The sequence below is a fragment of the Suillus fuscotomentosus genome (genome assembly GCF_016647785.1).
Source record: "Suillus fuscotomentosus strain FC203 chromosome Unknown F5891scaffold_301, whole genome shotgun sequence".
NCBI lineage: Eukaryota > Fungi > Basidiomycota > Agaricomycetes > Boletales > Suillaceae > Suillus > Suillus fuscotomentosus.
In genome coordinates, this window is record NW_024539813.1 from 20,344 (window position 1) to 42,500 (window position 22,157).

The following is a 22,157-nucleotide window of genomic DNA, read 5'->3' on the forward strand; positions in this document are numbered from 1 at the left end:
GGACACCCGGTCTGATACCTGATCACGTGACACGCACAGTTACACTTGGTGGAGCTCCATTAAGCTGTGACCGTCTCCATCTTTCTCCTCACCCCCACCATCATCATATCGCCCACTACCAAATCACCGATCAACACCAAGCATGTCGGAACAAGCTGGCGAGGCAAGTCCATCAAAGAGTCTCCGTAAATCTAACCTAAAACATTCCAAATGTTGTATGTTATATGTTCTCGTTTCTTGTGCGCTGTAATCTACCCAGGCTGTACCTGCAGCTCAGAAGAGTAGCTGGACGAGCTTTTTGAAGTCGTCAGTATCCATTATTACTCATCTTGTGAGATGCTCTGATCAGTCAACTGACGCCCCTTAGGCTGGCTGGCTTCACGGGCGATCTGTCAGCTATGACTGCTCCTCCGTTTATATTGTCACCTACGTCCCTTACTGAGTTCCCAGGTACTATTGGTTTTGAGCGATATATATCGATCTGACTATGTTGCGTTGTTCAGCTTACTGGTGTGAGCGACCTGAATTGTTCGCTGCGATTGCAGATGGGAAGACGGAGCAAGCCCGAGCATTGGCTGTGTTGAAATGGTTCATCGTGAGTCGAGGAACATCGCGGTTGTTTATCGTTCCGTTTATTTGTATGGTTGTCAGAGTACGCTTAAAGGGCAATACACATCCCGGAACGAATCGATGGGATCTGAGAAGAAGTGTGTGATATGCTTGTATGCATCCTTGGTATGAAGCTAATCTATGATGCAGGCCGTTGAATCCTGTTCTTGGAGAGTAAGCCTCTTTGTTGCTGACACACATCTTGTGCTGATCTCTACTAGACTCTTCTACGGGTATTGGCCAGCGAATGCAGCTCGCGGAGGCAAAACCACCCTAGTCGTAGAACAAGTCTCTCATCACCCACCCATCACAGCTTACCGCATAGAGAACCTAGAAAAAGGTGTGATCTTGACTGGACACAGGTGCCCAAAAGACGAGTTTTAGTGGTACGTTGTCTTTGTTTCAGGTACCGCACGTCAAGTCCCGTGTTCTGACTTGTGTTTCATTCTAGGGGGAAGCATCATCGTGAAGCAAGTTGGACACGCAACTCTGACTGTATCCCTTCCGTCTGGTGAGACCGAGGAATACCTGATCACACTTCCTCGACTCCGTATTGACGGGCTGTGGTACGGATCTCCATATATCGAGCTTGCAGAAACGAGTTACATTCAAAGCTTCTACCGGGTGGCTTTCTACGGTGCGTGCTTACTTCCCACTTCTCGTCATCCATGCTATCTGAATCCTAATTGAATCCGGATTAATGAACCAAACTGAATCTGCCACACGGAATAGATTGAATACAAAGGCAAAGGCTATTTCTCCGGCAAATCACACACGTTTAAAGCAACGCTCACCCCGCCTTCACACGTCCACACGTCTCCCCACGTTATCGAAGGGACGTGGCATACGACGTCTAAAGAGTTGCATAGTGGTGCTCCGTTCCATGATGTCACCTCGCCGAAGGAGGAGATCACGGTTGCGCCTATTGATCAGCAGGGGGAGTGGGAGAGCAGGAAGCTGTGGCACGGTGTTGCGACAGGTATCAGGGAAGGTGATTTTGAGAGCGCTGCGACGTTTAAGGGGAAGATTGAGGTGCGTTCATTGTTCTCGTTTTCCTTTCTTTCTAGAGGTTTTCTGATCGGACTATGTTGGAATTTGGAATTGGCACAGAATGAGCAAAGGCAGAGAAGACGGGACGAATCTGCTAGCGGTATGACGTGGGAGTTGAAGCATTTCAAACATATAGAACATGATCCTGTTTGTGAGTGGACCTCCTCTCTCTTCTGTTCATCGTTTGTCTAGATACTAATGCTAACGCCCTTTGAAGACGAACGTCTAGGCAAGCTATTCAAAGCAAGCCCCCCAACAGAGGATGGATACATTTACCTCGGCAACAGTCCGCGCTCTGAGTCTTAGTCTTAGACACCGAGCAAGTATACCTCCAGATGTGCAGACGACCACTGTCAGCCTATAGAGTATTGTTCGCACCTTTGGATAATCTGGATTGGATTGGACGTCTGTGGGTGAATTGACGTTCCTGATCTGATATCGTCTCCTACTTTCTTTCTAGTTATCGCAAATATGGACTTGATTAATTCTCACTTTGAATTTTATTTGCGGTTGGTTGTGTGAGCGACAGGGCGAGATTGGACGTTATCGTATCACAGATACGCACGGATCTATTTTCACGCGATTGTTAGTTCATTGCAACCTATCATACAGGCATCCGCTGGGTCACATGGCAAACTATCTCACACAGGAGCATCAATGGTACAATGCCATTGCCACATTCATCGCATCGCACAATGTACGTACGAACTTGTTTGCGGTTTGCTTCAAAACCTAGGTGTGCTTGGGTGAGTGATAGTACCGTACCGTATACGATGGCGATGGCGATACGTTTATGTAAGTAAATCGTTCTGCTCCTTATTATCTGCTAGTTTATCGTCGTCAACATCAGCATGCCCCGAGATCCACCGACTCTGTATGGCGTCATCTCCGGACAGGAAGAAGGTGGTTAGCGGGGGTGAGGATGGTACTGTGAGGTTGTGGGACATCGATACATGCAAAGTCGTCGCGAAATGGATGGGGCGCCAAAACCTGTCCGTCTGTTGGAATCAAAATGGTCGGAGAGTGTGAAGCGGATCAATAGACGGGACCGCAAGGCAATGGGACGTGAAGAAAGGAGATACCATCCTTAAGCCGATCGAGAGCGGGCACGCCTACGTGTGGGCAGTCATCTATTCACCAGATATGAACATGATTGTGACTGGTGAACTTAATGGACCCTGGTCGACTGGACCCATTGAGAGCTCCATCAAAATCCGGAACACAAACACAGGCAAGCTCGTGAGACTCGTAACTCTCAAAGGAGACGTTGGTGAAGTGCACTGTCGAGTACGAGCGCTTGGCAAAATCCGGAGTTTTCCCTGATGGTATTGGATGGAACTTCATTAACATTTGCAATTGTCTATGCCATTGGAATATCTACAAATGACCGCATCCTCGCAGGCGCATGGTCCGACGATACAGTGCGATTGTGGAACCTCGATAATGGACGACCCATTGGTTCACTACTCCATGCCGAGCAAGTGAACTGTGTATCGTTTTCCCGCGGATGGAAACCTTGAGAATGGCCAGCCCATTCGTTCACCACTGCGTGTCTTTTTCGGAAGATGGAAAGCGACTAGCGGCTAGCTGCCGCGAAAACGCGTATACATGGGATGTCGCTGCGATAGTTCGAGAAGCCGGCCTCGATGACCTTCTATCGGATTCAAAGGTGAGTTGATGGGCGTGTCTTATTTTATTCCATTTTTGCAGCTGAATGAGCTCTGCCAGGCCAAAAAAATCTCAATCGGCACTCCATGTACGCGACACCCTGGTAAAAAGATATAATTGCATCCAAACATATACTCTAGGCTAGTGCTACACGACCTCCGGTCCAACGACATCTGCCTGTTTATCGGGCCCTACCAGGTTTATACTTACCGAGTTCTCATGTATACCATCACTATCACTTTCAATTTTGTTTTCCTGACCTCCATGTTCTCAGTTTCTCTGCATGGAGCTATCCCCACTCTACTCTCCAGCACCGCCAAGCAGCACGTTCCTTAGTCGTTTATTTCACCGCAGCCTCTTTGATTCCCATGATACGTCACTGTCCTCTCCTCTAGACCGGGCTCGAAACCTTTTGAAACCGCGCGGACAAAGTGGTGACGGCACCGAGTTGCAAGGGCGTAGCCCCGCAGTTGTCGAGGTTCCGTATGTAAAGGGCAAACATGTATGTTCTTACTCTCTCTCGGACATTCAACTCCACCTAATATCATGTAGAGAAACGCTTGCGCGAGGGAGAACCCGAAGAAACTTTTCCCTCCCATCTCGAACTGTCCTTTTCGATACCACACGCCAAGCTCTCAGGCTGGGCTGGATTGGATCGGATCGGACCTCTGTAATACTGATGGACGTTCGAATGATCTGATATTCGCCTACTTCTCCACTGCAGTCATCACAGATATATATGTTGATTCATACTTTACTTGTGGTTATTTTTTGTGAGCGATAGAGCAATGTCATGGTCATTGATTGGACATCCAATACCCGTGAATGCAGTCCGCGCTGCATGAGCCTACTGCTCCGTTCTAGTATCGCACAAACGGACTTGACTGATTCACACTTTCACTTGGGATTCTAATCATGTACTTCCATGTAATCAGGATGGATGAAGGTCTGTGTCTCATGTCATCGGTCAACGTATGCGATCGCGGCGGGTTCATCTCACTGCTATTGAACGTTGATGGACATGAAAGACATTTCAAAGATTATGATAGATGTAGCTAGCTAGCGTAAACGTATCAATATCACAAGAATTAATTATTTGTACACTCGTTATTATTTGGAATGCAATTGCTTTCCAACACTAGGCCAGTAGACTTCAAAAATCATCATCCTCGATCTCCTCACCTATTTGTCCATGACCCTCAGAAGCCGTAATCATCACCGTAATCCCCTTCGTCATCATCATCATCATCGTCCTCATCGTAACCCTTTAACTCTTCCTGTCGTCCCTGGGCACCTTTCTGCTCGTCTTCTGCATCTCTGGCGAGTCGAAGGCCACATGCGTTCCGTATCCCCCGCCCGACCCATTTGTCGCCCAGCCCCTCAAGCATCAAGTCATGCGGCCCCTTGTCCCTTTCATCATCAGTACACGCAACCTGATATGAAATACCGACAGCAGCGAGAAGCATCCGTATGCCCCTTATGAGTGATCGATGATATGCGAGTGTAGCCTCTGAGTCGCTTTCAGCAGGTTTCTCCAATTCTCCGAATAACACCTCGTGAACGTCCACAGCTCCTTCCTCGTGTAACTCCACTTGTCCACATTCGATGCGACGCCAATTTTTGCCATAGTTTCCATCAGAGTCATCATAGTAACCCCAGCACAAGGTTTGCCACCCATTGCGCGTGTGCACATCCGGAGGAGAGCTCATCTTAAGCTCATTCTTGATGGCAAGTGCATTGCCTGCCGTCGCAGAAGGGCGACGTTGGATCTTGTACCCAATAGAGTAGAACCATTCGACCTCTGACCAACGCGAGCGGCAGTAGTATTGAAAATGGACGTCAATGTACACTGGCGCAGTGGGTGAGTAGATCCTGACTATATGATCAGTGGAGCGTGGCTGTCGATCAAAATGGATGTGAGCAATATAATACAGTGTCGATGAGTTGTACGCACGTCCTCGTCGTCAAGTACTGTTTCATTCCATAAGATGGTGATGCATTTCTGGAGGATGCCGTTCTCAAAGTTCATTTCCTTCTCAATCTGGGATACATAAGCCTTGACGCTGTCGAGAAGCCAAGCTTCATCGGAGTACTCGTCGTACTCATCGTCATCCTCCCCTGAATCTTCCTCTGAGCCATCCTCAACCTCCATAGAGTTTTCCTCAGAGCCACCCTCAGAGCCCTTGCGCGATACCGATACAATGTTGCGGTACTTTTGATTGGTTTGGAGGCGATTGATGGAATAATTGGTCCACGCGCTCTGTGTGGCGTGAGTTGGGCGAAGTAAGGGACCAAAGTGGTGTTCCGCCAATTCAAGTCCTTGTAGTTTGGTTTTAGCCACTGAAGGATCGACACTATTGGCACTATTGGCAGACATAATGGAGAGTGAGGACAAAGTAGAAGGGCACGCCGAGACGTGACAAGCAAATTTAAGCACATTGGTCTTTACGTGATCGTGACACCTATGGTAGTTCGCTTGCCCGATATCATAGACTGGCATCCCCCCGCCGGAGGTTAGAAGATGCGATGGGTGAATCGACCCCAGAGATGTCCTCTTCTCGGCGCTCAGACTATTTCGTTGTTTAGTAGAAGATGGGATGACACGTATCATCTGGTACGGGTTTTTCTTTCTCTTTTGAGCGTACTTTCGATAACACTAGCATTCATAGAGATCTTCGATACGACTCTTCTAGCAATAGTATCATGTCTAGGAAGCCTTTCCTCCATGGCAACATATTCCGTAGTTGAGAAGGAGAGGGAGATGACCCATGGCTGTATGCTGATTCCGGAAGGGGGGTTGCAAGAGACACTATTTCTGCGAGGTCGCATGGTGAATGTGGGTTCCACAGCCCAGTAGTGAGACTGGTCACTAAAGTGACGGTAACAGCGAAAAGTAGGTCGGAACAAGCTAGGACATCAAGAGCTAGCTGGATGTCCTTTACGTCTTTTTTCAAGTCGTGAGTCCAACCTTAAGCGCCAGTGACGCGGTATTGTTGAACCGGTCCGGGCGGGTCCGTTGTGACCTTCACCTGCAACGCCAAACCCTACCCAGCGTTATGTGCCAATTCATACAACATAACGCCCCCCGTATCCTGGATTTCTTTTCTGTCGAACATCCCGAATCAGTTAAGTTCTCTGAGTTCATACATCCCTATCTATACTAATTGCAGATCCTGCCAGTGGACAATAATATTCCTACAATCAGATGGGATCGATGAAGGACATCAAATCAAGACGTACGTTCATGTTGGCTCTTTACAGAACTTCGGATGGTCAATAAAATATTGGTGCCTGCTACACAAATTAATCACTTCACGTATGAGAGCTCACGAGAGTCATGGCGTGAAGCTAAGTTGTGAGGACACACTCACCCACATTGATAGTCCACGCACCTTATTCCTCTCATGCAAGTTCAGCCTCCTCCCTGGCTGCTATTTGCATTACCAAAGGAAGAATCGAACTCTTGCAGCGCGAGACCCATTGATGCCTTACGCCGAACGATGGATTTTTTCGACAACGAGCAACCGCGCAGCCAGCTAGATGACCTTGTTAAAGAATTGGCTCGTCATGGAAGCACTACGCTTACTTGCCCTTATCATGAACTGCGGGGTGTTCTACGACGAGTCGCGGATTGGCAATCTGAAACTGAATGAGAGCACGCAGTGTTACTCAGGAACGATTCCATTAACAACAAAATGTATATTTCTCAGTTCATTTTACCATGGACTTTCGTACGTTGTGCACGAGAAGTAAATATGCTGAGACGTTGGAGCTCGCTGTAAAGGCAACCCCTGCAATGCGAGACCCATGTCCTCAACTCTTCAAGCTTCAAGGTCAGTGAGTAGTATGTCATATTCCCGCCCTTCACATCCTGAGCTTGGATTGACCTTTCAGGCAACCGGCTGGAGGATCTTGTTGGAGAATTTTCAACAGCATGCTTACTTGCCCTCCCGCCGTGATTTGTGGGGTATTCCACGACGACGATAGACTGAGGATCTGGATTCTGTTAGCCGTCAGAAAAAGGTTGATATGGTGTTACAATTGTCGTACATTGCGCACCAGCGATGAGAAAGGTATATGAGAGGTTGGAGGTCAGCTCGTAGCGTAGATAAAAATCAGTGCAGCCTGGTCTCAGTATCTTACATAAAGGATGGTTCGAAATGGATCAGAGGGAGTGGACGAGTAGGCAGAGCATATCAATGAGAGTCCGTCGAGAGATGTAAAGGCATGCGACTCGTGAAGAATGAGAAAATTGTGAGCTAATGACGATCATCTGTATATTCATGAGAGATACAACCAATAAAGAGCCAGATGCGAGTCCAGAGTCCAGCCTGTCTGAGTATTACATCAGGGCGTGACGGCGTTGAAGTTGTACCAGTAGTTGTGGTGGCATCGCCAATGGCAAATGTGGCGGACGAGGAGTCAGCTGCTTGTGATGACTTAGCGACATTGGGATTGATAGACATCGAGCTGCCCGCAGTAAAGTTCTTTGAGTGTGATGGTTTCGTGTTCTGTTTCTGTTTCTGTTTCTGTTTCTGTTTCCGCTTCGCGAACGCAACCTCCCTCGCTGAAGCGTTTCTCTACGTGATATTAGACAAAGTCGAATGACGGGGAAAAGAAAACATACACGTTTGCCTTTCGCATACGGAACTTCAACAACTGCAGAGTTGCGCACTTGCAACTCAATTTCTTCACCACTACGTTTACGCCGTTTCAAAAGATTTTGAGCCCAGTTGAGAGGAGAGGACGGTGAAGTATCATTAGTATCTGAGGGGCTGCGGTGGAACAAGCGGCCAAGAAACGTCCTACTCGGCTGTGCTGAAGAGCGAGGACGGCCTTGTGTAGAAAACTGATAACACGAGGGTAAGGAAATAGAGTCGACTGGGAAGTGATAGTGATGACGTACATTAGAACGATCTGGCGAGACTCCATCGAAAAAACCTTGGGGTACCTGAGGAGCAGGCGGACGTCGCTGGACTGGACTTCGTGTAGCGTTAGCCTAGAGTGTATGTTTGAACACAATATTTGATATCTTTTTTACGAAGGTGTCACGTACATGGAGTACCGACTTGTCGCCCTGGCAGAGCGCGTTCAGTTGTGAGAATGCAATATACCGGTCAACTCACCTTTGAATCTGAAAGAATATCATCGAGGCCAGCTTCTTTCACAATCGCAGCAACATCCCATATGTTGACGTGATTTTCGCGGCCGCCAGTAGCTAGTAGTTTTCCATCCGCGGAAAATGACACGCAATACACATGATTTGCATGCTGGAGTGGTGAACTAATGAGTTGTCCATTGTCGAGGTTCCACAATCGTGCTGTATAGTCGAACGATGCACTTGCGAGGATGCGGCTATTCGAAGATATTGCAATGGCAGTGACACCGTCAGCGTGCTCATCCAGTACTGCGGTTTGCTCCCACTTGGTTGCATTCCATATCCTAATTGAGCAATCATATGACCCATTTTTGTTCCAAGTCAGGCAACGCACGGACCATACATGCCCTTTGAGAGTTGCGACAAGCTTGCCTGTCTTTGCATCCCAGACTTTGACTGGAGACTCAACGGGTTCAGACATGGTCCCATCACGACCACCAGTCGCAATCAAGGTCATGTCCGGTGAATAGACGACTGCCCACACGTCACTGTGCCCAGTCTCGATTGGCCCGAGGATGGTCTCTCCGCTTTCCACGTCCCATTGCCTTGCAGTACAGTCTGAAGATCCGCTTAACACTCTCCGGCCACTCCGACTCCAGCAGACAGACCGCACTGGTTGTGCGTGCCCTATCCACTTCGCGATGATCTTGCATGTTTCAGTGTCCCACAACCTCACTGCACCATCCACACTCCCGCTAACTACCGTCTTCCCGTCCGGAGACATTGCTATACACTTCCCTACACCTTTTCCATGCCGCCAGTCTTCCCCTATCTGTTTCCCGCTCTTCAAGTCCCATACCCGCAGCGAGCCGTCGTCTGAACAAGTCATTGTCTTCTGTCCACCTGGGAGGTGTATGACGCTATTGACCCAATCTTTGTGTCCTTCAAATTTCTGGCAGGGCGTTATCTCTGATGTTTCGTTCCTTTGAGTAGTTGTTGAAGACATGCTCCAGGATTCCTACTGCCGAGTGCAGCACTGTCTCAGCTTTCAACGATAAAGTCCCAAAATCGTCACTTACGAGGATAGCAGCGACTGGCGGACAGCAGAGAATAATGGTTGTCCTGGGAAAATCAGAGTTGAAGTCTTTCCTTCATGGTATGTGGTACATGCTTTCATGCTTTATCCTTGTGTTCGGTTCACAGCCTACACCACGACAGCATGGGCTGTGTTGATGCACCACTATTTTAATGTAGCAAAGCAGTACCCAACGATAACGAGATGCATACAGCTTGTTAAGGTTTCCATTGCAGATCCACAGCCACGCTCCACTAATCTTATAATTAGTATCTCCTCACCCGCTGTAGTGTGCACTGATGTACATTGACATACGTTTTCAATACTGCCACTCGCGCAGAAGTCGAGTGTTTCCACACTCTAAGGTACAGGATCTGACGCCACCTCCTGTGACGGCAGCAATGCACTTGCCGTCAAAAAGGTTCAATATGACCTGTCCCCCGGATGTGCAATGGGTGGCAAACCCTGTGTTAGGATTATTATTATGACTTTGATGGAGGCTGTGGCGAAGAGTGACGCCGCATTGAACGTGTAACAATGGAGTTACTAATCAAGCGGAAGATTCATATCTGCTGAGGGCGAGACCCTGGTCGACTCTACAACCCATCGTCTGACATTAACTCCCTGGTTGTCCATCTTCTGTTGTTTGTCAAGGTGTGACTGCATGCTCAACGAGAGTGGCCCCGCTTGAATTGGGTGACCCTTCGCGTTTGCGGTCGCCTCAGCCATTGCCTTGCAGTCCCATCCTCAAATCCGCTTAACACCCTCCGACCATCCCGACTCCAACAGACAGACCCCACACTCACACCCTCTTTGTGACCCATCCATTTCGCGATGACTTTGCATGTGTCGATGTCCTACAACCTCACAGCGCCATCCTTACTCCCGCTAACCACCGTCTTCTCGTCCGGGGACAACGCTATACTGCCTACTGCACTCTTTCCATCTCTCCAACCTTTTCCTATCTGCTTCCCATTCTTCAAGTCCCATACCCGCAGCGAGCCGTCATATGAACAAGCGATGATCCGTTGTCCGTCAGGCAGGTGTATGATGCCCCAGGCAGAATCACCATTCAATTTAAAATTTTGGGGAGGTATTATCGCTGATGTCTCTTTTGTTTTAGTGGTGGACGAAACCATGCTCCGGAATTCCTAGTACTACCGTGTGTAACGCTGTCTCAGCCTTCATCCATTAAAATCCAACATCATCACTTACGAAGGCGGCGGCGGGGGGCAGAAAGCAAGGCACAAGGGGCGTTTTGGTCAAGTCAGAGTTGACTTCACTGCTTCCTGTATGTTTTTACATACTTACTTTATGATAGTAGCTTGATGCGCACTGCCACCAAGGATTATGATCATCTGCTGACTGCTGCGAAGTGTTGTTCTTGTGCATCTCCTATGTTTGCTGCTGTTGAAATGGGAGGCTTGACCGCCCAACAGAGGAGGTACACGAAATATATCCGGCATCTTCTAGTTCGTTTCATTGAGAGGTCTTTCCCATTTTACGCCGGAATTCATGCAGTGTGTTCATGCAGTGTGTCCATGCGTTGGATAGCGATTGAACTTTAGCATCTGAGCTGGGTTGTTTTGTGGGCAGTGGCCAAGCATATTCGTGGTGATTGATTAATGCAAGACGGTCACTTGACTGGAAAAAACTACAACCTTGTTGTTCTCCGAGATCCCAGGGAGTTGATGTTGTATTTGCGCCTTACAGCTTGCAAGCAACGAGAATTGTTGATATCCAATTTGCCCTACAATGTGCACCTAATGCAATGATGATAATTGCGTTCTGGGTTGTGCATCGACAACGAAATCATTAATTACCATATAGATTGGCATATGTGTAGCAACAGGACGTGTATTCAGCACAATACACTACATCAGATGAAAGTCCTATCAAGCAAAATGTATACCCTCTTCGTGAAATGCGGATAGTAATCTGTTGAGCTGATGAGAAAACATAGAAGACAAAACGAAGAGGACTCACTTTAGGAGATCGTCAAGAGTCATCTTGGCTGCCCGCTGTTTCGAGTATCCCGATGAGCTGAGGACTTCTTCTACTTTAGCTTTCATGTTTGTGTGTTCATCGATCATCTGATTCATGGCGATCAAGTCCTCGTGTCGATATACAAAAACTAAAATCACCTTATTTTGTGTCGAGCACCACGTTCTCCAGTTTTTTTCCAGCATCTCGATGACGCCTTTTGCCATGAATGTGGCATGCACCATTTTATTTCGCCTCGAAAAGATGATTCTACCTAGCCCATCAAATTCCTCGAACTTGATGGGGGGAGGAGGATTAAGAGGCACCAGTCGGACCACTGACGATTCAACTTGTGGTGCTGGTCGGAAGTTGTTTTTTCCCACGTGCATCACCAGGTCCACCTTCGAATAAAGCTGTACGTTGGCGGATAGCCGCGACCAAAGCTCTGTTCCAGGTTGAGCGACAAGCCTCATGGCAAATTCCCTCTGGAACATGAGGATTGCTACGCGAAAGATTGGTCGATGAGAGAGCAAGCGAAAGACAAGGGGTGATGATATTTGATAGGGTGTGTTGGATATGCATACATCAAAATATGGGAGATCGGTTTTTACAAAGTCTCCGATGATTATGTCTAGTTTTCGTTGTTCTGGTCTTTCGAAGAGTAGCCTGTCAGTTGATGATATTAAGACGGAGAGGTACACGCACTTCCCCTGAATTCGCTTCGTCAACTCAGCTGCCATCCGTGGGTCCATCTCAACAGCGGTGACATTTTTGGCTTTTTCAAGAATCTTGACAGTAAGGTTACCTGTACCAGGACCAACTTCGAGGACTTTATCCGTGGGACGAAGGTTTGCCTATATGTCACGATTAGTATCTATGAGATCGACTCAGCACAGATATGAGCTGAACCGAACCTTGTCTACGATACTGATGTAGAATCAGCCTGAGTTATATTATATGAAAATGGTGAGCGTACGTTTGAGCAATCTGCGGATTCTTCAAGATATGTTGTCCAAATCTTTCTGTATTGAATATTGGGTTACGGACGCCGGCTGAAGTCCCTTCATTTGCACTATGGTTTTTAGATGAAGACGATGCAGCGGCTGATTTTATTGACGACTGGTGGGTACGCGAGAAACGATCTGAAGTTGCACGAGGCATTCTTGGATTGTCAACGGAGTCCATACTGTTGGCGGAAAAATGCAAGTAGAAGTCAAAACACGTGACTTTATGCCCTTCGAGACTCGAGAGGCCATTGGAAGTCGACTTGTCCAAGTTGCCGAGGTTGCCACCAGGATCCACAATCGAATACTTAGAACATCATGTTCAAGAAGCCCTTGGGGAATTTAAAGACTTCAGGTGCGCGATTGTTACTGTTCACTGACGTTGTGTCTAATCATTGTCATGCTCACAAGCACCCCTACGTAACTCTGATAGGCGCAAGCTGAAACAACACATCATCCAAGCCTTCTCTCTCGTTCCAGATATCGGCGAGGAACTTGTCCCCGAAGGTCTGCTGTCAGTGAAGTTTAACACATACACCGATGAGCCAGGTGTAAGCGAATCTCGTTACAGCTCTTTGTTACTGATCACATATCGATGAGACCCGCAAAATCCTTCACTATGTCGCCGAACCCAGGTGGCTTATTTGGGACCCGGTGGAGATCCTTTGTGGTTTACGCTAGGTATAGGCAGTGAGGACATAATTCCGACTGGTAAGTTGTGCCTGCTGCAAGTCTGTCATCCGTAGCTCAGTTACCATAGTATACACCCTGTGGAAGAAGCCAGATCTCATTCCATTTCTGTCTACACCATCTGCAGTGATTCCAGTCCTGATTGGTGGTGCGGATCTTATGATCCCTGGAGGTACGTACTACTTGCCAGTTTCAGATAGGTCCTCGCTCAGTAGACCCTGCAAGTCGTTCAGCATCCACTATCGCTCCAAGCTGGACAACTTGTCAGCATTACAGAACATATTCACCATTCAACACATATTGGCTCCCCACTTGCTGTCGGGCATATGGCAGTGGATAGTGACGTCTTATCTGAGGCTGGCTCAAAGGGAAAGGCGGTGTTTGTCCTGCATGCTTGGAATGACCATTTATTCGATATGGGACACAAGGGAAACCCGCCAGATCCATGGGAGATGAGCCATTCAACGACAAATGATCAACATTCCACAGAAGACGAGGATGTCACAGAGAATGATATGTTGAAAGAGCCATTAGTTGATGCGCTGAGCTCTCACCTGGAGCAGACGCAGTTGGATGATCATGCTCCAAAAATAGAACTGACGAAAGAAGGTGCGTCAAACCACATTAGTTATGTCTTTGATCCCTCACTCCTGACAGATGTTTCGAGTATTCTTCATGACGCCCTTCTTCAGGCAATGAAAAAGACCCTATCTAGCTCCCAGGCCTCCGCGCTTCCGATGCCCGCTAGTACGTTTTACTCGGCTTATATTCTACCCTCGCGACCTGCCCAGTCACCATCTCAGCCATCCGTATCTACACCTATTGATATCAAACACTCCACCCACAAGTCGCTTGCGTATTTTCTCAAATCAGCAGAGAAACAAGGCCTCTTGAAGCTTAAAGAGATCAAATCTGAGCTGATGGTGTTTTCTGTTGCCACATCACATGCAGATGTGGTCGCACACAGGCCATATTTATCTTTAAAAGATGTGGCTCTCAGGAATGAGAAGCGTGGACAACGAGAAGAAGAGGAGCGGTCACGCGTCAAGGAGCTTGAAGTAACAGAGCTTTGGAAACCCCATCTTCAATCGTTAATATTCTTTGCTGAGGCCGGATTTGAGTATGGATCAACGCCATTTCCTGGTTCATGATAGAACGCTGATGACGTCCCCTGCAGTACATCTGCCCGATACACCTATGCGGATATCAAGACCGTACTCGATAAGTACGTTACCGATCGACAATTGGTGAACGCGCATGACCAATCATATATCAATGTTGGGGCGGACGAGCTTTTACAGACCACCCTTTGCAAGTCTGACAATCCCGCGAACATGGAGTTTTTCAAACGCGAGCAACTGATTGAGCGCCTATCAGACAAGATGCAGAGTTGGTACAAGATATGCGCCGAGGGTAAGGATCCTGTGCTCAAGTGCGTCCGATCTCCTATCATTGCGTTGGTCATCGGTCGTCAACCATTGGGTACAGGAAGGGGCAGATCAAACCAATATCAGTGGTAGTTAAAGTCAGGCAGGGTCGTAAGGCGACAACGTTAATTACAGGTTTTGAGCCATTTTTGTTGGAGGCGGCTGCTCTTGCAGAGGAGCTGAAGATGAGATGCGCCTCCTCAACTTCAGGTGAGGATAACTAATATTATAGTGACGTATATTGTAGCTGATACGAGCCCGTCAGTCTCGCCGGCACCAGGGAAGTCGTCAGGCATGTTAGTACTCGTGCAAGGAAAACAGGTCAAGGAGGTCACAGAATTCCTTACTTCGCAAGGTGTACCAAAGCGATGGGTGCACACAGAGGGCGGGGGAAAGAAATAGATGGGTGCTGGCTAAGTCCATTAGTCGGGACTCGGGAGTATGTGTTTGACAATGAAGGCGTGTATATGTTACAATCAAAAGTGAGATCAGTATTGAATTGAATATTCACTCCTACGCGTCTTTCTGTTTCCATGCCGCGTTCCTTGGTTTCAAGTTGGACCCTTTACCGAGCTGCTTTCTCTTCGGTTTTCTTCTGGCTTAAGAGAAGCTGGGACCTGTTTCAGATAGAGATCGTTGTCATTTGCAAGGCGTACGTGTTGTATGAATTGTTGTCTTGCAGATGTAATCAAATTATCTACGACAATTACTTGGTAGAAGAGGTTAACAAGTCACGAACGCGTCATGTAACGTGTGACACGCGATCCAGCGCTAATTTAAATTGTAAACGCTCTCCCTTTCCATCAAGACTGGTTTCGTGATTTTGTTTCCGTGCCACTCATCACGGATTCATCTCAATCAGAGTATTTGAAGCCTTTTCTTAATGCCAGGTCCATGCAACTCGAAAAAGAAAAAGAAGGCAATTGCGAAAAAGAACAAGAAGAAGACATCAGCTATTCAAGCTACGGCCCCTCCAGAACCTCCTTCCCTCGTTCACGAAATTGAGCCACCTCCAAGCGACATTGTCTGTGTTGCCCATGAGCCTCCACCTGAATTACCTGCTCCGCATGTCCAGGAGCTCCATGAAGAAGTACTACCAATCATCCATGATCCCGGAAACGGTCCGCGAGTTCGCGACGTCCGGGGTTTCCTAACTTCATTTTTTGCCCAGCCTCCTTCACTGGAAGACCCTCTATGTGCGGAATTCTCACAGGAGGAAGTCCTTCAGATGCTTTGTACTACGCTACCGGAGGAAACCGCTATAGTGAGTGAGTGCTATGTGGAGTAGCTAGTGAGCTCACAAATTGATCCCTCAAGGTCCTATGGTACAATAAAAGCCGTGCTACTAGTCGCATTTGTCCATCATGCAGGCGGCTTTATCGCCTCGGCGATATTTTGCCAGACCTCACCGACGATGGCGAAAATCGTATCAACGAAACCCGTTCACCTTTACTTGCCCGGGAACAGGAGATATCGGGTCTTTGTACGTACTTTTATTTTAAAATACAATGAAAACGGCCCTGAATGGTATAGGTTCTCCTGTCTGCTTCATCGTTGCGTCATTCGAGTATCCAAGTGCAATTAAAACGACTTGGGGTAGAACCGCAGATGAAATAGATGACTTTACATGGGACCTTCTCAATGGTCCTGGAGATGGACAGGGCGACAAGGGGCTCAGTCTCTTACTCAAAATGGCACGATTGCCCGACCTTGGCTTGGGACAGCTCTGTCTACCTGACATCGACTTCGATGCTGAGCCTGAGGATCAAATTCACTGCAGGGAAAATTATGAACGGGACAAATTTTCTTAGAGGGTGAGTGAAGAGCTCATGGGAAAGCTTTGAAGTACGCTAACTTCTAAGTATTATTCTAGATCTGCTGTTCTGCTGCATATTCACATCATTCATACCATCTGGATCACGGGTCTGCGTACTATTTATGTGTGGTGTCAAGACTCTATCGTCATTAAATTAGTTGGGTTAACGCTGGCCCTGGATGAACTATCGCTAAAGAGACCCAAAAAAGACCGTAGGTCTGTTGTGTATAAGACGGGCCGTTGCATCGTGGGTTTGTTGAGGTGGTGGTTATGTCAGCAAGAGTCCGTGCCCTATTCTCACGGTTGTTAGGTGGCTGGCCTTATACAAGGCTCCCACCCGCCAAACATCCCCTCAGCCAACCTTGCCTGTATAGCTGTACTGTGGTCCTCACCCGCCTAAATCAAAACCGTGCTTAATACTCACCGTAGTACACAACAACAGTCAGTCACCTTTTTTATTTTTTATTATGTTCTATCTGCTTCATGGACGTCCTGCGCTGTTCACTGTCACTTTCTACGTCGTTTTATCGTCGTCGAGCTCGTATAGAAAGTGAAGACGGGCGCCGGCCGTGTTTGTTTGGCCACCGACGCGTTGACGCGTACCGCGTCTCTCCGCGTCGCACTCGTTTTCTTTGATATCTCTCATGCCAACGACGTGTCGAATCGATCTCTCATGCGTTTTCCATGCTCTAGATGCCCAAGGACACCACCAAAACCAAGGTTAGTCTCCTATGCATTTGTCTTGGCCTTATGCCGCTTTTCCCCATATGCATCATACACTTTCCATTATTTTTGCCTTGTTCAACTTTCATTACGTCACTTGGTCGTGCTCATCAGTCACGATGCTGATTGATTCAACAGCGCAAGGCTGCAGGTAAATCAGAGGGAAAGGCAACCAAGGCTAAAGCTGCCAAGGCCAAGGGTGCTCCTAAGCGGGCCCTCTCCGCGTACATGTTTTTCAGTCAAGATTGGAGGGAAAGAATCAAGACTGAGAACCCCGATGCTGGTTTCGGTATGTCTATGTCATTTCTTCTCATCTTGTTTTCTGATCTCTATCGTAGGTGAGGTTGGCAAACTACTAGGCGCCAAGTGGAAGGAGCTTGACGAGGAGGACAAGCAGGTTCGTCTAAAGTGTAAGATAAGATGCTGTCGGTGCTGACACAACTCACAGCCTTATATCGAATTGGCCGCCAAGGACAAGACAAGGGCAGAGGAGGAGAAGGCGTCCATGGCTGCCGTATGTATATGTCATTTTTCCACATCATGGCATGTATTGAACATCTTTTCGTAGACCAAATCTTCAGCAAAAGAGAAAAGTGACGGGGAAGAACCAGCTGATGAAGAGGAAGATTAATGCCGCATCCCCTGTCTCCTTGTACATATGAAGGCACTGTTCGCTTTCTTCTAACATAATTGTCATAAGTCGTTTTGATGTCAGTTGAGTATATTAACTTCCTATGCGAAACACGCGACACTCGTAATGCACTCCCGACGAGCCCTCGTACAGTTTGCCCTTTCATTCGTGTTGCTATTCATGTCGTGTGTTTTGTTACACATTTATGTTCTGCATGTTGTCTCTCGTTACTTCAGAAAAGATTGTACTTTTGTATGATCAACCTTTCCCAAGTTGGTGGAGTTGTTTGAACAATAAATTAATAATGATGCGGACTTCCATCAGGACCACAAGGACGAGAAAGGTTGTGACTATAGTCACATGATTGTGATGCAAACAATCACGTGATCATAATGTGGAACGCGCCCAAGGACCAAAATCGGTGTTCTCCTTTTCTCCCATCCACTATCGTGATATTCAGTAACTTGACATTGGTCGCTAAAGATGCCACTGCGAACTACCAAAGTTAAAACCTCTACATACGGGAAAGGTTGGTCTTTTTTCTTCGGGATTAGCTCGTGGGCTGACCTGGGACTGTAAGCAGGGATTCTCGAATCTGTCCCTGCACCCCTAGGTCTGCATAATTCACACGAAGAAATACTGACAATCTCACGAATAATGTCCTCCCTCTTGTACAGATCCTGATTCAGATCCTGAATTTAACCCTGGAATCTTTATTTATGAGACTAAGAAACGCGGAAACCGCAAAGCAACGGCTGCTGAGGACGCATCTCCATCTGCCCCCCGTGGCAAGTCACGGAAAAGACGAAGCGAGGTTCTTGGGAATTTTGAGCTATCATCCAGAAGTCGTGAGTCATTCTTATAAGAAAACAATACGTGTTTGTGATGATTATATCAGGGAAGCGCCGGCCAATGGATCCAGAGGCGTCTCGACGCCATAACCCACTTAAGGAGTACTTTGGTTCGCTGAACAATGTTCTCAGCAGTGCTTAAGCTTACTTCCAATAGATGATGACCTTGGGCTTCAGTCTGCGTCTGATGACGGCGAAGTGGATGAAGATGATCCTGAAGACGGCGACTCGGCAGAAGAGCACGAGTCTGAACCTGATCAGCCAGTAATGCTTAGGACCATAGCTGCATTTATTAAAGCTTCGAAGGAGAGCACTCCCATCGTTACACAGAAAAGTCATTCACAAACTCCAGTTGATGATGATTCTGTCACTGGTAAGTTGATCTTGTTCACATATCACATCTGTGAATGCGTACGTTTGATTTCAGAACCCGAGTCTGAACCAGAAGCTGATCAGATTTCGACGAAGCGGAAGTCACCTGCGTCAGAACAGATTATGCCAGTTTCTAAGCGGAGAAAAACACCTTGCCTACATGGTATATTTAACCTTATTGCCAGCCAAGACGACTCTGTTGACGCCCGCTATAGACGAGTCTGAAACTGAATCAGAGTCCGATATAGATTTACCCACAGTCTCAAAGCTACTAGCGTCCAACACCGTGAAGCTTCCAGAATCCGACTCCGAAACGGAGCCTGAAGACGAAGACGAAACATACCCCAATCCCGTAAAGCCTAATGTAATTCTCTGGTCATCATTTACTGATACAGATACAGAATCTCCATGCAAAGCCTGGCTTCCTGCTTGCTCCCGGTCAGAGTCTTCTCGGACCTATGATATTGGACAGAGCAGAGGGTATCATGGTGCCCGCTTCGATCAATACCTATCTGAGAGAATACCAGAGGGAGGGCGTTCGTTTTTTCTGGGATTTATATAAACAAGGTCGTGGTGGTTTGCTAGGTGATGATATGGGTCTCGTCAGTCCAGACGTGTTCTTCTGTTCTTCTTGACTCAACCTTCTACCTTCTTAGGGTAAAACTATTCAAGTGATATCGTTTCTCTCAGCAATCATGAAGAAGCACGGGGACGAACGCGATATCAACAGGCGTCGAGATCATGTGTCTGATATCCAGGATGGACTGGAATGGAAAAAACGTCGCGCTTTACCACCGGCGAACAAGACTTGGCCCACATGTCTCATTATCGCCCCTACATCTGTTGTACCAAACTGGGAGCGCGAGTTTCAGACGGTGAGTGCATATAAGCAACAAGTAATGCTACAATGTCTCACTGCCTGGTCAGTGGGGCTACTTTGAAGTCGGATCCTATACAGGTTCGAAGAAAGAACGGGATGATGTTCTTACCGACTTCAAAATGGGCAGGCTCGATGTCGGTATGTCCATGACTCCATCTCCTCTGTTCGCCTGATAACTTCGAGAAACAGTGCTTACTACATTTGACCTTGCCCGTCGAGACATTGCGCTATTGGATGACCTCGCTTGGTCTGCTGTCTTCGTCGACGAAGCGCATAGAGTAAAGAATCCAAAGTCAAAAATCACTTTAGCATATAATCAATTTGCATGTCTTTGCCGCTTTGGTCTGACAGGTAAGACTACTGCTTCTAGAAGATGATTTGATGCAGCGGGAGATTTAGGCACAACCATTCAAAATAGCTATATGGAAGCATGGACGATACTTGACTGGACCAACCCTGGCCGGTTGGGAACAAGCAAACAGTGGAAAGGTTACGTTGTGAAGCCATTGACGATAGGTCAATCTACTAGTGCGACGGAAGAGGAGAGAACAAAGGCTTTGGTGAGTGCGTATCTTGCAACTCGTGGCTCATTCTGATGTCTAGTAGACGGTCGCCATTATAGTTAGAGACAAGGTATTACCCCAGTTCTTTAAAAGGAGGTATGGCCAACATTTTTTCTGCAGATATTGCCTAAAATATTTATTTTTACAGAACAAAGGACATTATCAAGGACCAAGTGCGAAGCTTCTACCTGTTATACCATCTTGTGCTGAATACAACCATCAGTTACCCACGAAAACTGATGAAGTAGTTTTTTGCCCGCTTACGCCCATACAGGTTGTCGTTTACAAACGCATCCTAAATATGAATCACGTACAGAATCTCGTCAGAAAAGACGAAAATTGTGACTGCGGATCAGGGGAAAAGTCGGTTTGCATTATATACTCTGAGCATGCTGAGAATCGTGTTTTGTACAGGCGCAAAGACTGCTGCTACCATATTGAGAAGGGAGGCGTTCTCAAGTACATGTCAATACTCATCAAGATCTCAAATCATTTAGCGTTAATACTTCCAGGTATCGTCGATTGCTCAGTTGCTTGCTACCATATAAATGCTTATATATGCAAGCCCCAAACGATAGCCCGGAACAAGTGCGTGTGGAAGTTTCTATTGATTTTTGGTGCATTGACAGTTGTTCTAGACCCTACGAAATCGGGAGCTCGCGGAAGTAGCCTTCCCGGGACAGCCTATACCAAAGTATGGGACAGCCATGCTACTGCCGCAGTACTGCGGAAAGTGGGTTGTAAGTCATTATTTTGTAAAATTTATATCCTACACTTTACACTGCCCTGGAAGGTACTCGACACCCTACTTAAAGAATGGAGAAAAGACCGCACGAACAAAGTCCTCATATTCACTAAATCCGTCAAGCTTCTCGATATGTTGGAGTTTCATCTCAATACCAATAGTATGAAGAGGATTTTCCGTATCGATTGAGTCCTGATTGATTGCAAGGTTATGGCTTCCTCAAACTGGATGGATCCACGAAGCAGAGTGATAGTAAGAGACGGACTCTCTATTTGCCGCAGCTGTTAATATCAGCTTCAGGGATGCCTATAATAGATAGATTTCACCAGGACTCCGAAATCTTCATATTTCTCATCTCTACTCTTGCTGGAGGAACTGGTCTTAACTTGACTGGAGCGAACAAAGTGGTCATTTTCGGTGAGTTTAAATATTTTGCTTTGAATGTTGAGACTTAAACCTGGATCATGCAGATCCAAACTGGAGTATGTATCTGGCTCAATTCTGCTTGACACCTACTCATGTCCACGTAGATCCTGCCCACGACCTGCAAGCTATGGACAGAGCATATCGTTTTGGGCAGACACGCGACGTTTTCGTTTACCGCCTCCTTGGAGCCGGCTCAATCGAAGAGTTAATTTATGCAAGGCAGTTGTACAAACAACAACAAATGGCCATTGGGTATCAGGCCAGCGTGCAAACGAGGTATCTTATAAGGACCAAGATTCGAGTGCATGATTTCATATTTTCCTCTTAGGTATTTCTCCGGCGTTCAAGGGGACACTTCCAGACAAGGAGACTTGTTTGGAATCAAGAATATCTTCAAGCTGCATGAGGATACTCTGGCGACTAAGATGGCTGTAAGTTCATATCTTTTACGCAGGAAATATTGAGGTGAACCTGCCGCAGATCGAGAAAGCAACGATCATGGAGCTAGATTGGGCACTTGCTCATCTCAGCTCCACGAAGTCGAAA

General features: G+C 47.1%; 7 protein-coding genes across 7 annotated transcripts; 5 read left to right on the forward strand and 2 right to left on the reverse strand.

Annotated features, from left to right (window-relative positions):
• Positions 1-6: 6 nt before the first annotated feature.
• Positions 7-1,930, forward strand: F5891DRAFT_1085283 (uncharacterized protein). The gene is made up of 9 exons (XM_041363466.1): positions 7-163; positions 260-306; positions 368-450; positions 504-595; positions 652-707; positions 760-783; positions 831-992; positions 1,068-1,233; positions 1,342-1,930. The coding sequence occupies exons 1-9, from the start codon at positions 143-145 to the stop codon at positions 1,849-1,851; spliced, it is 1,161 nt and encodes a 386-aa protein (XP_041216482.1). The 5' UTR covers positions 7-142; the 3' UTR covers positions 1,852-1,930.
• A 2,596-nt stretch (positions 1,931-4,526) lies between these two features.
• On the reverse strand, positions 4,527-5,704 carry F5891DRAFT_1201471 (uncharacterized protein; the record flags this gene model as incomplete). The annotated part of the gene is made up of 2 exons (XM_041368888.1): positions 4,527-5,225; positions 5,282-5,704. 2 exons carry the CDS (start codon positions 5,702-5,704, stop codon positions 4,527-4,529), a joined length of 1,122 nt encoding a protein of 373 aa, XP_041216483.1.
• Positions 5,705-11,289: 5,585 nt separating this feature from the next.
• Positions 11,290-12,687, reverse strand: F5891DRAFT_1085318 (S-adenosyl-L-methionine-dependent methyltransferase). Its single transcript, XM_041363467.1, has 6 exons — positions 12,460-12,687; positions 12,398-12,410; positions 12,189-12,337; positions 11,645-12,134; positions 11,487-11,593; positions 11,290-11,438 (listed from the first exon to the last, which is right to left on the reverse strand). The coding sequence occupies exons 1-6, from the start codon at positions 12,666-12,668 to the stop codon at positions 11,396-11,398; spliced, it is 1,011 nt and encodes a 336-aa protein (XP_041216484.1). The 5' UTR covers positions 12,669-12,687; the 3' UTR covers positions 11,290-11,395.
• Positions 12,688-12,705: 18 nt separating this feature from the next.
• Positions 12,706-15,349, forward strand: F5891DRAFT_1085322 (uncharacterized protein). Its single transcript, XM_041363468.1, has 9 exons — positions 12,706-12,842; positions 12,899-13,038; positions 13,123-13,198; positions 13,248-13,349; positions 13,403-13,786; positions 13,835-14,297; positions 14,355-14,609; positions 14,666-14,814; positions 14,870-15,349. The coding sequence occupies exons 1-9, from the start codon at positions 12,806-12,808 to the stop codon at positions 15,004-15,006; spliced, it is 1,743 nt and encodes a 580-aa protein (XP_041216485.1). The 5' UTR covers positions 12,706-12,805; the 3' UTR covers positions 15,007-15,349.
• Positions 15,350-15,487: 138 nt separating this feature from the next.
• Positions 15,488-16,415, forward strand: F5891DRAFT_1201475 (uncharacterized protein; the record flags this gene model as incomplete). Its single annotated transcript, XM_041368889.1, has 3 exons — positions 15,488-15,868; positions 15,922-16,087; positions 16,138-16,415. The coding sequence occupies 3 exons, from the start codon at positions 15,488-15,490 to the stop codon at positions 16,413-16,415; spliced, it is 825 nt and encodes a 274-aa protein (XP_041216486.1).
• A 932-nt stretch (positions 16,416-17,347) lies between these two features.
• Positions 17,348-17,711, forward strand: F5891DRAFT_969224 (high mobility group box-domain-containing protein; the record flags this gene model as incomplete). The annotated part of the gene is made up of 3 exons (XM_041376316.1): positions 17,348-17,432; positions 17,482-17,540; positions 17,592-17,711. Coding segments are annotated over 3 exons (264 nt in total), but the record flags the coding sequence as incomplete, so codon positions are not given.
• A 546-nt stretch (positions 17,712-18,257) lies between these two features.
• On the forward strand, positions 18,258-22,075 carry F5891DRAFT_1201477 (P-loop containing nucleoside triphosphate hydrolase protein; the record flags this gene model as incomplete). Its single annotated transcript, XM_041368890.1, has 23 exons — positions 18,258-18,303; positions 18,358-18,387; positions 18,452-18,622; positions 18,673-18,735; positions 18,783-18,998; positions 19,053-19,160; positions 19,213-19,349; positions 19,399-19,599; positions 19,654-19,872; positions 19,925-20,015; positions 20,067-20,228; positions 20,265-20,437; positions 20,484-20,536; positions 20,589-20,613; positions 20,664-20,952; positions 21,006-21,028; positions 21,079-21,180; positions 21,234-21,345; positions 21,393-21,437; positions 21,486-21,602; positions 21,656-21,667; positions 21,716-21,887; positions 21,940-22,075. The coding sequence occupies 23 exons, from the start codon at positions 18,258-18,260 to the stop codon at positions 22,073-22,075; spliced, it is 2,703 nt and encodes a 900-aa protein (XP_041216488.1).
• Between the last annotated feature and the right edge of the window lie 82 nt (positions 22,076-22,157).